The sequence below is a fragment of the Panthera onca genome, chromosome X (genome assembly GCF_046562875.1).
Source record: "Panthera onca isolate mPanOnc1 chromosome X, mPanOnc1 haplotype 2, whole genome shotgun sequence".
Classification (NCBI taxonomy): Eukaryota; Metazoa; Chordata; class Mammalia; order Carnivora; family Felidae; genus Panthera; species Panthera onca.
In genome coordinates, this window is record NC_138357.1 from 111,776,433 (window position 1) to 111,790,753 (window position 14,321).

At 36.9% G+C, this 14,321-nt stretch overlaps 1 protein-coding gene across 6 annotated transcripts in view; it reads right to left on the minus strand.

The window, feature by feature from the left end:
- The window catches only part of MBTPS2 (membrane bound transcription factor peptidase, site 2), a 101,059-nt gene that overhangs the window by 65,886 nt on the left and 20,852 nt on the right, over positions 1 to 14,321 (minus strand). For all 6 annotated transcript variants that reach the window (XM_081793115.1, XM_081793116.1, XM_081793114.1 and 3 more), the window contains exons 6-9: positions 11,391 to 11,509; positions 10,305 to 10,485; positions 1,338 to 1,432; positions 779 to 974 (exon numbers count right to left, since the gene is read on the minus strand). In XM_081793115.1, the coding sequence (XP_081649241.1) occupies positions 779 to 974; positions 1,338 to 1,432; positions 10,305 to 10,485; positions 11,391 to 11,509 (591 nt within the window). The remainder of the gene's footprint in view (positions 1 to 778; positions 975 to 1,337; positions 1,433 to 10,304; positions 10,486 to 11,390; positions 11,510 to 14,321) is intronic.

Consider the following 14,321-nt stretch of genomic DNA (forward strand, 5'->3'; position numbering starts at 1 on the left):
CACTGACAGCACGGAGCCTGCTTTGGATCCTCTGTCTCCTTCTCTCTCTGCCCCTCTCCAGCTTGCATGTGTACTTTCTCTCTCTTTCTCTCTCTCTCTCTCTCTCCCTCTCTGTCTCTCACTCTCTCTCAAAAATAAATAAACATTAGGGCACCTGGGAGGCTCAGGTGGTTGGGCATCCTACTCTTTATCATGGCTACAGTCATGATCTCATGGTTTGTGAGTTTGGGCCCCATGTGGGGCTCTATGCTGACAATGGGAAGCCTGCTTGGGATTCTCTGTCTCCCTCTCTCTCTGCCTCCACCCCCCCCAACTCGCTCTCTCTCAAAAATAAAAAATAAACATAAAAAAACATGAAAATTATATTAACATAAAATTCATGTGTTATACATAAATGATAGTCTTACCACTATAACTCCTGGCATTCTCTGGGGTATGTTGCTCTTGCCACTGTTTTGGGAACTTGGGTAGGTTTAATAAACTCTCAGAGAACATCTGAGAGATCATCTATGTGACTTGGACATAAATGGTAGTGAAGAAAATATGTCACTCTCCATAGGCAGACATGGGATTCAGTTACATCTTGTTTCATAAAATTCAGATTATTTTCCTAATGCCTAAATTTCATACAATACTGAAGAACAAGTTAAGAAGACTTTAAAAAGTAGTCAAATTTATAATAAATAAAATTAATGCAAGGATTTGTACTGAGTTTCTACCATGAAGAATATATGACATCTTAATGATTTTCTGAGGATCTTCCATAATAAGTACCCACCTGTGTAATGAAGATGCAGTGGATGGCCTACATACAACATATCAATTTGAGGAGGATGTTTCACTTTTATTAAGCGAGTATGAGTTTCCAAAGAAGGTATTATACAGAAACTGGAACTTGAACTTTTTTTACAGTCTTTATTGGTTCTACAAACTTGTGTGGCTTCAACTGCTTTCCGGGCGGGTAGGCATGTATGCTATGAGTAAAATATTAATTAGTCAATACCCAAAATAATTTACTAACAAGAAAAACAGCAAGTTCCAGTGCTCAGTATCTTTCATGTTACAGAGCATATTAGGAACAAAGTTCATTTAAAAGAAATGCCATTTATGTGCACCTACTATAAATTAGATTCAAGTATTCTACTTCGGCCAAATAAGATATTATACCTATAAATTTTTAAAGATTCTCAGATGAAATGTGGCAAGTGAAATATAGAAATTTTAATAAAACGATATGAAACAAAAGGGAAAAGTGTTCATAGATTACATTTTAGTTCTATATGCTTATTTTATAAAAATTATATCAGACAAGCAAGATTGCTTCAGGGACAACTCACCAAACGCTTATTAAAGTTATTTCTGTAGGAAAAGCACACATCTGTGAGGCTGTGATTGTTACAACATTCAGTCGAACCATCTAGCCGTTTGTATGCTAAAGAGAAATAGTGAATTAGAATCTGTTATATAGAAATACATTTGTAATGAAAATTTTGCTTTCAACACAAAAAGAGTAAGTAAAATGCATGTGAACTTGGAAACAATTGTATGATTCCTAGTTCAGTCTGACAGGCTACTCACTGCAGTGATTTTATGTTACAAAAAGAGACACGATATTACAAAAAGACTTGTCCAGTTTGAAATCAAGAAGCAGCACTTACCATAGATTTATGTCTTCCTATAAACTTACCTATTAATAAAGCTAGAGTTCCAGGGTCTCAGTAGGTTTTGCAGTAACTCCAGCTAGTCAAGCACAAATATTTAATGAGCCACTATTAGCTGTCCTAATGCTACTGATCCAGTATTACTAAAGTTCCTGCAATGCGGTGTTAGCAGAGTGGGCAAGAGGATGCCTTAAAGACTCTCATCCCTAAAGACATCCCCATTAGATCAAATATCTATCCTGCCTCCTTGCTTACCTTACGGCTTTCCTCATAAAATCAGGGCAGCCCAATCTGACCCCAGAGATGTGCACATATTTGCCTGCATACCAATAATCCAGTTACCACTTTTGGAAGACAATGCAAACAGGGTAACTGTTTATTCTCATTATTCATTTATTTTTCAAAGGTTTTTGGTGTACTCCCTCACTTGTATCTGGGGCAGAATAAGAAAACTAAATCACTTATACAGGTGGAATAAAAATGATTCCATGTGTTTATTTTGGAAGGTTTCCTGCACTCAGCATATCAAACTTGTAAAGCATAAACTGATGTGTAGCAGGGACCAATTAAACTTAGAATCTTATATGTATGCTACCATAGATGTGCTAAGGAAGACAGATTGAAGAGCAAAGTTACCAGAGAACTACCAAAAAAAGTATGTTTTCTAGTACCACAAAAAGCTTTTCTATTACAATTGTGTCTTCAAGAGCACTGGCAGGAAAATGTTAGTTGATATGCAATATGATTGTACAAGGATTTTGTATTTTAGTCATCGGTCGTTGTTTGGTTTTCAAACAGTTTTTTTTTTTAAACTAGGTTATTTGAGGGAGACATCTTGTATTGGTTAGAGTGGATCCCCCCCAGCCACTGTGGCTCTCTCTCCTTGGTCTACATAAAATGAAGAACAAAACAGGTGAAACAAACTAACTGATAAATCAGTTTCTCTTCTGCATTGCTTGGCTGTGTGGGCAGTTTTGTTTTCTTTTTTCTTTCTCTGTTGTTTTCTTATAATTGAATAGGTATTTAAATTTTAAATGAGGATTTGTATTTGAAATATGAAGGCAAACTGTGAGTAGCAAATGGTACAGATAAACCTGTGCCTGTAATCAATAATCCGTCACCCTTAAGAGTAAAGTATAAAGTACAAAGTTGTTTAGGATTTTTTTTTTTTTTTTTTTTTTTTTTTTTTACCAATCCAGGCTACAGTTTCAGGGTTGTCTCTGATCAGTTGCCAAGTCCTACCAATTTTTACCTCCTCATTATTTTTCTCCTATATATTTGCATTTGAGTGCAGGCTCTAACTTCTCACCTGACCCATTTGAAGAATCCTAAGAAGTCTTGTTTGCTTACCACCTATTAGCATACGCAAGCCTTTCCTACATACCGAATACTTCAGATTCATCTTCCTGAGTAAAACTATGAGAATGTAACTCCTCTGATCAAAACTTTCCAAGGACTGCACTACTCCCAAATAACGTCTAAATTCCATAGCCTAAAACTGAAAGATTGCTGCTTTTTTTCTCATCTTATCTCATACTATCATCTTGGTGAACCAAATTACTAGCAGTTCCCTAACTGCTTTCTAGGTTCTGGTGCCAAGGTTTATTTCCATTTTGGCCTCCTGAAATTAGACTCACTGTTGAGGCCCAACTCAAGGGGTGATGCTCTCATCTTCTCAGTGAAGACTGACCACCACCAACTCCCACAATTCCCACCGATTCCTGTCATTACCTACAATTAACCTTGTACTGCAATTAACCTTGTACTGTAATAATGTGGGCATGGTCTGCTTTTTTTTTTAATTTAAATGCCAGTTAGTTAACATATAGTATAATATTAGTTTTAGGTATACAATATCATGATTCAACACTTCTATGCATCACCTGGTGCTCATCACAGGTACACTCCTTAATCCCTATCAAATGCTCTGTTTCTTTGACTGGACTGTGAGCTCCTTGAGAAAAAAGTTTCTCAATCTTACATAAGGTATATAACTCAGTATACATTGAATACATATATGATATTCTGTGCCACTTTCCTTTGTATTAGAAATCTAGAAAATTTACATCTGATACTTGATCACTAACTTTTCTTGGAGGAATATATACAATACAGAATTTAAAGTCAAGAATTTGATATCACTATTGATGCAGCATGTACGGAAACACAAATGCCGAAACAGGCCAAGCAGGTTTCAAATAAATGAAGTAGATAGTGTGTGGGGAAAAAAATAGGGAGTAGAGGGACTGCGATGAATTAGAAAATGTATACCCTGCTTTATGGGATTAGCAGCCAGGCACTCAACTTGGGGGCCTGATTCCACGGACTGTTGATTTTATTACAAGAGAAATCTGAAATCTGGACTTTCATGTGAAACCTCTTCAATTTTAAATATTGGCATCTAATTAATATAAAAAAATACCACATAAGCCAGACCAAATACATTTGCCAAGGCTGGATTTGGTCTCTGGGCTACCACCAATTTGCAACCTTTATGTTATGGCTTCTTCCTATGATGATTACTCTAACTAAAACATAAATCTATGGCTGTGGCCATCCTCACAAGTGTAAATATCTCCTGACAAACAGAATTTTCCAATAAAGAGTTACATATTTTGTGGCTATTTGAGAGGTAAATTTGATATTTCTCTGTTTATCAATTAAAAAAAAAGTTCTACGTTTAAAAAAACTTTATTTTAGAATATTTTCTACTGGGTCACATTAAAGGACAAGTTGCTAAGCCAATTTCTGTAACTCGATTCTTAACCTATAAATGGGGATGCCACAAACAATTCTCATATTAGTGTATGTACTTTTTTACTAAGCATGACAGGCCAATCCAATTCTACTTTCGAAGAAGCACTCAAGATTGCATTGAAAGGTCCCAGAGGCATTTGTAGGTTGAATTTAACTCTGAAAGATTAGACTTCTCCCTTAAATCTTAGTCTGGGAGACAATTAGGTAATTCAAGAACAGATCAGTTTCATTCTACCATAGGGAGAACCTACATATTCTGAATGAACCCTAAGATGGGTCCTAAGATAGTTGTAGAAATAGTTTAGCCTCCAAAGCATAGTCTAGAACAGAGGTTAATTTTTTAAAAGTAATCTCTGCACCCAATGTGGGGTTTGAACTTACAACCCTGAGATCAAGAGTCACATGCTCCAGTTGAGCCAGCCAGGCGCCCACCAGAGGTTAATTTCATTTTTTTATTTACTTAAAAAATGTTTATTTATTTTGAGAGAGCGAGAGAGGGAGAGAGTGCGCATGTGCACATGAGCAGGGGAGGGGCAGAGAGAGAGAGAAAGAGAGAGAATCCCAAGCAGGCACTGTGCTGTCAGTGCAGAGCCTGACATGGGCCTCAATCTAAGGAATCACAAGATCATGACCTGAGCTAAAATCAAGAGTCAGACGTCTAATGAGCCGCTGAGGTGCCCTGAGGTTAGTTTTAGAAAAAGACTGGAACCTTTTTCAATGTATAGTTCACAGTCCCCACTACCTTCTCTATTACTAAAATGAGCTGAATAATTTTCTTATCCTAGCTTATTAAATATATAAATGTAGTTAGAGCTCCAACACAGGGAGGCAAGCCTATTTATTTATTCTTTAAAAAAAATTTTTTTTAATATTTTTAAGAGACAGAGAGAGACAGAACACAAGTTGGGGAGGGGCAGATAGAGAGGGACACAGAATCAGAAGCAGGCTCCAGGCTCCAAGCTGCCAGCACAGAGCCCGACGCAGGGCTTGAACTCACTAACCACGAGATCATGACCTGAGCCAAAGTCTGATGCTAAACCAACTGAGCCACCCAGGCACCCCTCCTCTTTATTTGTTCTTAGTTCTATAGAATTTATACCAGCATCACCTAATAAGTAGTTAAAAAAAATTATAAACACACACACATATACACACACTCTCTCTTCAATTTAGGATAGCAAAAAACCTCTGGATCATAACTTGATGTTCACAATGAAAAAACAAGATACTTTTCCCCAAACAGTAGAAAAGATTAGGCATAAAAACAATCTGAGTACTCAAAATACATGGAAAGGATTCCTGGAAGTTTTCTTTTATTATCTTAAACTAGGTGGGAAAGGGTCTCTTCTCACTTCAGTTATAGATACATATGTATAGATACATAAGACAGGAATACAATATTCCTGTTGCCAGGCAGTTACAGGGATATACCCACGCCTCCTCTGAATAGGAATATAGGCTGTTCAATGGGGATGGCTGAGTCTGAGCTCAAAGCTTCTTTTTAGGGAGCAGTTGCTTTTAGTTTTCAATCTCATGCTCCTGGAAACCTAGTTCAAATGCTGGACTTGTTGAGTACAATCTTTCTTATTTGAGATAATGCTTTCAGGAAAGAAAAAAGGAATTTAGCTTTATGTGTATATGAAATGAAGGATTCCTCTCATACTAAAGAAAGAGGATGCAAGCTACTTGTTAGGAAAATAGTCCCAAATAAAGAGCCAGACTAGTTCTTTTCTGTAACTTTCAATTCCACTCAAATCACAAAGTGGCATATGGACACCCAGCAATTGTAAAAGTAGAGGCTTGACTATGAATGGGGGTAAAGTTTTGTTTTCTGTTCTGACCCAGAATGAGATCAGAGATCTATTTCAGGTGCAATGGGCTCCAATTCCTGACCCAGTGTCCTTTTTTGGGGCTTCCTGGAAAGGCCATTCAATCTCCAAGGAGTGTATGGGACAAGCTCCTTAGGCTGGCCCCATGTACTAGGGGAAGAGGTGGAATTTAATCAGCCTTACCTCTGTCAGTGACATTTGTAGTTTAGTGAGTTAATGTTTAAAAATCAAAAAGGAAAGGATTAACAGAAGAAAAGCAGGTCTAAACAATTTCATATCATAGATTAACGACATTTTTTTCTAATTTGACAGAAATTGCTCAGAGCCTGAAGCCTGCTTCGGATTCTGTGTCTCCCCCCTCTCTGTCCCCCCCAACTCACACTCTGTATCTCTCAAAAAATAAAATAAAACGTTAAAAAATCTAATTTGACAAAAATCTACTTGTTAATATTTTAAGGAGAACATCCAGTCTGCTTAATTATATCTTAAACAACTTAATAATACACCTATGAGAGGTAAGTGGCCAGAAACAATTGGTTGGGACAGCTTACATGCACTTCCAGGGTCAGATCTTTTTTCCAAGGTGGCTTTATTGTTTTTGCAGTGGTGTAAATTTCTAGAATTTTAATTATGTATACTAAAGTCCACTCCAAAATGAACATGAATCACTTTTGGATTATTGCCCACTTTGTATTACCATATTTAATTGTATCTTTTCCCTCTCTTTATAACTAAGGATAAAAAAATGTACCTAGATACATATAAAATACTATTAATCCATAGCTTTCTATTCTTAAAAAAATTTATTTATTGATTTGGAGAGAGAGAGAAGAGAGAGAGAGAGAGAGGGAGGGAGGGCAGAGAGAGAGGGAGAATCTCAAATAGGCTCCATGCTTTCAGTGCAGAGCCTGATGTGGGGCTTGATCCCACAAACAGTGAGATCATGACATGAGCCGAAATGAAGAGTCAGACGCTTAACCGACTGAGCCATCCAGGCACCATAATCCATAGTTTTCTTTAAAATATCTACAGCCTCAGTGGTCAAGCCTGCCATTAAAATTAATTTAGTATATATTTTAATTTAATTTAAATTTACAGTCATTAAGATTCCTATAAACTGGCTAAATGTATTCACTCCATCTAAAAACGGTTAAATAGAGGTACAGGTTTATCAGACATAGTCAACAGTCATCATGTAAAATCAACATGTATCCTAATACAGTCACTCCTAAGGAGATGAAATAGATATTGAAGAATTACTCTGGGATTGATTTTTTTTATTAAGTAGAAAGAGTAATATCTGCTTTATGTTTTAACACAAATACCTCCCAAATACATAACAGTGAAATACTCAAAAAGTTGACAACGAAAGAGTTTCAGAAGGGCACCGGGGTGGCTCAGTTGGTTAAAGATCTGACTTCGGCTCAGGTCATGATCTCGTGCTTTGTGGGTTTGAGCCTTGTGTTGGGCTCTTTGCTGACAGCTTGGAGCCTAGAGCCTGGTTTGGATTCTGTGTCTCCCTCTCTCTCCGCCCCTCCCCTTATTTGCACTCTGTCTCGCTCTCTCAAAAATAATAAATGTTAAAAAAAAAAAAAGGAAAGAAAAGAGTTTCAGAGTATTTCCAGGAAAATTTTCATTTTCATTTTGTATGCCAGGAAAGGGGCAAAACCTTAAACATTTGAAATGCAGATGTCCTAAATAAAACAATAAAACAATTCTACTAGAGAGAACTTTGATTACTGAGTCAGTTTGGCTTTTGTAATTCAATACATATTACACCAAATTTAGAGAAATTGGAGGAAAATGATAAAGGACCTAAGAAGTGTGAAATAATGGATCATTTCTCTCAGAGAAGAACACATTACAGGTCATATACCAACCTTCCATCATCTGAAATGTTTGGGAAGATGCTAAGTGGCTCTTGAGAATAGTAAAAATGTATAAATATTTCAACCTTAAAGAATCAGGTTAGCCCACTGAACAATGTTAACATTACCACAAGGGAGAAGACTAGACATTGGGTGCCTCTTGACATGATGCAATAGGAAGTAGTGAGCGCCACGTATGAAGTATTTTCACCCCCTCAAAAAGTGGATCCTGAATTTAATCAAGTGTCTACACCTAATGACCATCTATAGAAAATCTGGAGGCTATCTGAACATGTTAATGACATGATAAGCATAATACAGAGCCAGACAAATCCAGAATATGGGCAGTTCAACAAAACAAGTGACAGTTTCTTAAATGAGATCTCAAAAAAAAAAAAACCTAAAAAAGAAAAAAACACCAGGGGGAATTGTTCCAAGCTCAAAGACACTTAAAAGACATACCATCCAACTTAAATCAACTATTAAAAAAAACAGGTAAGGGGGCGCTTCAGTGGCTCAGTCAGTTAAGGATCCAACTCTTGATTTCAGCTCAGGTCATGGTCTCATGGTTTGCGAATTCGAGCCCCACGTTGGGCTCTGTGCTGATAGAGCAGAGCCTGCTTGGGATTCTTCTCTCCTCACTCTCTGCCTCTCCCCTGTCTCTCAAAATAAATAAATAAATAAATAAATAAATAAATAAATAAATAAATATTTTTTTAAAAATTAAAAAAAAAATAGAGAAAAGTGAATACTGACTAGATATTAGGAATTAGTGCTAATTTTGTTAGGTGTGAATAACAGTACTGTGGTCATGTTTAAAAAGTCATCATGTACTAAAGACATGCTAAAGTTCATGGATGAAATGATATGATGCCTGAGATGTGCTTAAAAATACTCCCCTCAAACGTGGGATAATTAGATTAAAAAGTTGGAAAAATGTTGATAATTACGGAAGCTGGGAGAATGATGTATAAGGTTCCATTTATACTACTTTTCTTTTCTTTCCTAAGTTTTACTTAAGTAATCTCTACATCCAGCGTGGGCTCGAACTCACAACCCCGAGATCAAGAGTAGCATGCTCCTCCGACCGAGTCAGCCAGGCACCCCTCTACTATTTTCTTGACTTTTATGTATGTTTGAGAAGTTTTTACAGTAATAAAAGTTCTTAAAAATGGGTAATATATGAAAGATTATATTTGAAAAAAATTTTAAATCAATTCTTATTACTCTGCCACTGTTGTACATAGTACTTCAGTGAAGTTATTCCTGATTATTTATCATATTTCCTAACCCCAGTAGATGTGGACAAGCATTCCAGGGCATTTCTTGACCTAAAGATATAATCTGTGAATATAATTTGTGTTTTTAAACACTCCAAATAATCTGGGCCCCATGATTTTATATAAAGAGTTGGGAGGCTGATTTTTCAGAGCTGAAAGAACTCTAAATTTGGGAGCATCTGAGAATAAACTTGCTTCACCTTGTCGCTTGCTACACAGAACAACAGATCTGACTTCAGAGGATATTTTCAGATACCAACATGAATTCCTCTGGATGCCTGCCACATAAAATAACTCTACCCCAAATAGCTTTGGATATGACACCATCCATATAGCATGGGAGCATTTAATTACTGGAATTTAGTTAATTGGTTACGGTTGAGCTTGAATGCTGACTTAACACAAGTTCTTCTAAATGTGGAAAGAATTAGATACTAGAGTCTTGAAAGTCAACTATGATATTATGAAATTAGTTAGACATTGAACAATATATAAATATTAGTATCCAACTTACCAAGATACTAGTTTGTGCCTATTATTACTTTACTGATTTATTTAAAAAAATTAGAACAAAATAAATCTATAGACATGGGCTAAGAATTGGTGAATGGCCAAGTACTGCTGCCTGAAGCATATTATTATTAATGTTATTATTATTTAAAAATATTATTAAAATATTATTATTTATTTTGGGAGAGAGAGTGAGTAAGCGAGAGAGAGCGAGAGTGGGGCAGAGAGAGAGGGAGAGAGAGGATCCCAAGAGGGCTCTGTGCTGACAGCCCGATGAGGAGCTTGAACTCATAAACTGTGAGACCATAACCTGAAGTGAAATCAAGAGTTGGACACTTAACCGACTGAGCCACCCAGGCGCCCCTGAAACATGATATTATACTGAAGAAATATACACACCTCTAACTGGGAAGCTTAACTGCTGTAAAGTTGATGCACTAATACAGTAACCAATTTGGGGCTCATAGGCGATGGTATCTAGACATTCATTCCAATCTTGTACATTAGTAACAGGACAATCCTGTAGATGGGTGACAAGGTCTCCCACAAAAAGGCCTCTGGGTCCAATGGCAGGTGAGTCCTTGGGAAGAGGGTACAACCAAATCAGATAATAGATGAAGACAAGCTATGATTTATCTGACCAAACAATTAAAGACTCTGATTTAATTAAATAGAATATTTTGGCTAATGCAGAAAATAATCCATCTTTGAATCCAAGATGTACAGTCCTAGAACATTAACAAAATCAACCTAACAATTATAGTTACTTTTCCTACTTCTCTAATTGAATTTTTCACAACTGAAGAAACCCCACCTGCCAACTATGAAGATTAAAATGATAAAGTTTTTCCCAAACTGCTAATTAAAATTTTTTGTGAAAGTAGTCACCAGAATGCCTTCATTATCTTATATATCCTTGGTGGATAAAATTGTAAGACAAGTCCTTATCTAAACACAGTCCCAAATATACAGACAATACCACAGCACAATGAATATGTGAGTCAGTTGTTCACAAAGGTAATTTTCCTTTTCTGAAAGCCTGAACAGAAGACTTGATGCCACTGCAGTAATTATTGTTTAAGGGAGTGAAATACAGAGTTGAAGACAGTTACTTAACTCCCATGAAATGTTCCAGCTGGCTAGCCTAGGTTTCAATCTTCTTACTTAGGAGTAAGGACATTTGTCTCAAAAGCACAGTTATAAAAATAAACAGTAAAGGTAAATGATGCATTTTATCAACAAAGTACAGGTAGAAAACCTTGATACTATCTTTGTAACTCAGAACAGAAACAAATTTAAGTATTTTTAAAAAGCCAATGTCTTCCACAAAACTTTCTGTTCAATTTAAAAGGATGACAGCAATTTCTTCAGGAAAAACTGAGCATTCTGTATATGAGAACTTGAATAAAAGTTCCTTACATCATAAAATGCTGTGTTACATCACAATCTGGTAAAAGGATGCCCCAAATAATCCTCATTATTTACCTCAGCAACTTCAGTGATGAGCACCCCAACTCCAGTGTAGTAAAATGGCAAGAGAATTACAGGGAGAAGCACGAGAGCTAAAATACCTAGGAGTGCAAGGACGAAATTATGCCAGATACCTGAAAAGAGAAAAAAAAAAAAAAAAAGGAGTCAGCTCAACCAAGGGCAGGAATGATCTAGGTATCTGGACTTCATAACACCTGGGGATTCTGATAAGTTACTGAAGTAACCAGAAGAAGCCGCGAAGCAGACAGATCTACTTACTAGTACAGCAGACAGATGTTCAGTTAGAGGCCCCTTCCATTTCAGATAGTGAAATGTAAAATGAGCATGTTTATACCACATTAAGAAGACGACATACTAATATGACTTAACACTAAGAGAATCTATATTCTAATATACATATAAAACATAAATTGAATTTCTACTCACTTTATCCTCTTTTCAGAAAACATATACATTATTAATCAAAACATACTTGTGATCTTTGAAAAAAATTTCAGAGCTATTCAAATAAAAGTTAAGACTAAATAAAAGACATTCTTGCTGAGCTGGGTTATGGACGAATGGGTAAAGAAGATGTGGTTTATATATACAATGGAATACTACTTGGCAATGAGAAAGAATGAAATCTGGCCATTTGCAGCAACGTGGATGGAACTGGAGGGTATTATAGTAAGTGAAATACGCCAGGCAGAGAAAGACAGATACCATATGTTTTCACTCATATGTGGGTCTTGAAAAACTTAACAAAAGTCCATGGGGGAGGGGAAGTGGAAAAAGAAAGTTACAGAGAGGGAGGGAGGCAAACCATAAGAGACTCTTAAGGACTGAGAACAAACTAAGGGTAGATGGGGGGTAGGGGAGAGGGGAAAGTGGGTGATGGGAATAGAGGAGGGCACCTGTTGGGATGAGCACTGGGTGTTGTATGGAAACCAATTTGACAATAAATTATATTAATAAAATAAAATAAAATGGAAAAAAATAAATTTCAACACACACACACACATTATATGTTTATATATATAAAGGAAATCCAAATGGTACTCAGAAAAAGAGATTGTTTCAAGAATTAAACTATTAAGGAGAGTATTATTATTTTTTTTTTTTAATTTTTTTTTTTCAACGTTTTTTATTTATTTTTGGGACAGAGAGAGACAGAGCATGAACGGGGGAGGGGCAGAGAGAGAGAGGGAGACACAGAATCGGAAACAGGCTCCAGGCTCCGAGCCATCAGCCCAGAGCCTGACGCGGGGCTCGAACTCACGGACCGCGAGATCGTGACCTGGCTGAAGTCGGACGCTTAACCGACTGCGCCACCCAGGCGCCCCAAGGAGAGTATTATTGACGAACTAAATAGAGTATGTATCTTACACCATGTCACAGACTATAACCATCTCTATCATATATGCAGAAATGGTTAAGGTGAACCCAGTGGTGTGCTGGAGGCTGGTCCTGCCAGCTTGCCACAGCAGACTGTGTACATCTCTTCCTAATTCCTCCTTCAGGGACTTTGGGTTGGTACCTTAAAATTGGCCATGGCAGGAGTAATTATACCACAGAAACCAGCAAATGCTACATATCAGAGCTCCTCACTCTCCCTTCCAGAGCCAGGGGTTAAACAATCACTAGCATAGCACTAGATATCCTCCTCCCCCATACCGATCCTTTCCTTCTTCTACCAGTTTTTCTCATGGGGCAGAGTGGGGGCTCTACTAACACTCTGAACCTTGCAATTCTTATTTGTGCAAGTCTGTCCCTCGCACTCCAGGATATTTAGCCTTTCTGGCTCCCACCCACTGAATGCCACTCTCCCTTCACTGAGACAACCAAGGAATGCTCCCTGCCCCCACACATTCCAAACATCTACAGGAGGGTGACAGCACCAGTGGTTGAGAGCCAATGTTTTATAGTGATAGAAATGTAACCTAAAGACATTTCCCAGACTTGCAGGAATCTGAGTTCGGCCATATGACTGCTTTGGCTAACAGGATATGAGTGGAGGTGATGGGGATATCATTGTCCTTATGGCTGGAATGTAGCTAAGATAGAGACAAGCCTGAGTCTATGACACAAAAGCTGCATGTTGGGAATAGTGAGCTAACAAGACAGAAAGAGCCTGAGTCCTCCAAATAACACAATTAACATTTCAGTGCTGAACTACTTACATTTGGAATGTTGTATGAGAGTTTAAGCCATTGTTATTTTTAATTACAGCAGATACCCAAGACAAGTTTCATGTACCTTATTCATACTGTTAAGATGTTCTTTTCTTTTTTTTTTTTTTTTTTTGAGTGTTGTAAGTTGTTTTAATTCCAGAAATATCCAGGGCAACTCTAGTCCAGGACATTATGGGTAAACAATCTTTTCGGTTCTATACAGAGAGAGATCTTTTAAATACACCAATTGTATCAAAGCATCTACTGGAAACTGCATTTTGATTTTACATTTTTGAACTTTGGACTTTTTCCTTATTTGCATATTCTATTTATCCCATTTCTTACATCTAGTACTTTACTAATTTTCTTACATCCATTATTTTACTAGTTTATCAGAATGCCCAGTTCTTATAACCATTACAGAGTAATTCATTTTTTTAAAACATATTGACTTATTTATAAGGTTCCCTACTAATGATAACATAGGCTGCTTTAACTTTTTCATACAATGCTACAATAAACAGCTTTGTTCATATTGTTATATATCTAATTATGCATCTGTGAGGGTATGGAAAATTCCATAGAAATGGAATTGCTGGGTCAAAAACAATGTGTATTAAAATTGACCTCCAATGAGTCTGCATTAATTGATATTCTCATAACTGGCATGTTTCCCTACCCTGTAAATAACCCTAGATGCTAGGAAAATGTTAGACTTTGTCATCCGCTAGGTGAAAAGTAAAATCTGTTGTGATTTGAGTAAGCTTGTACA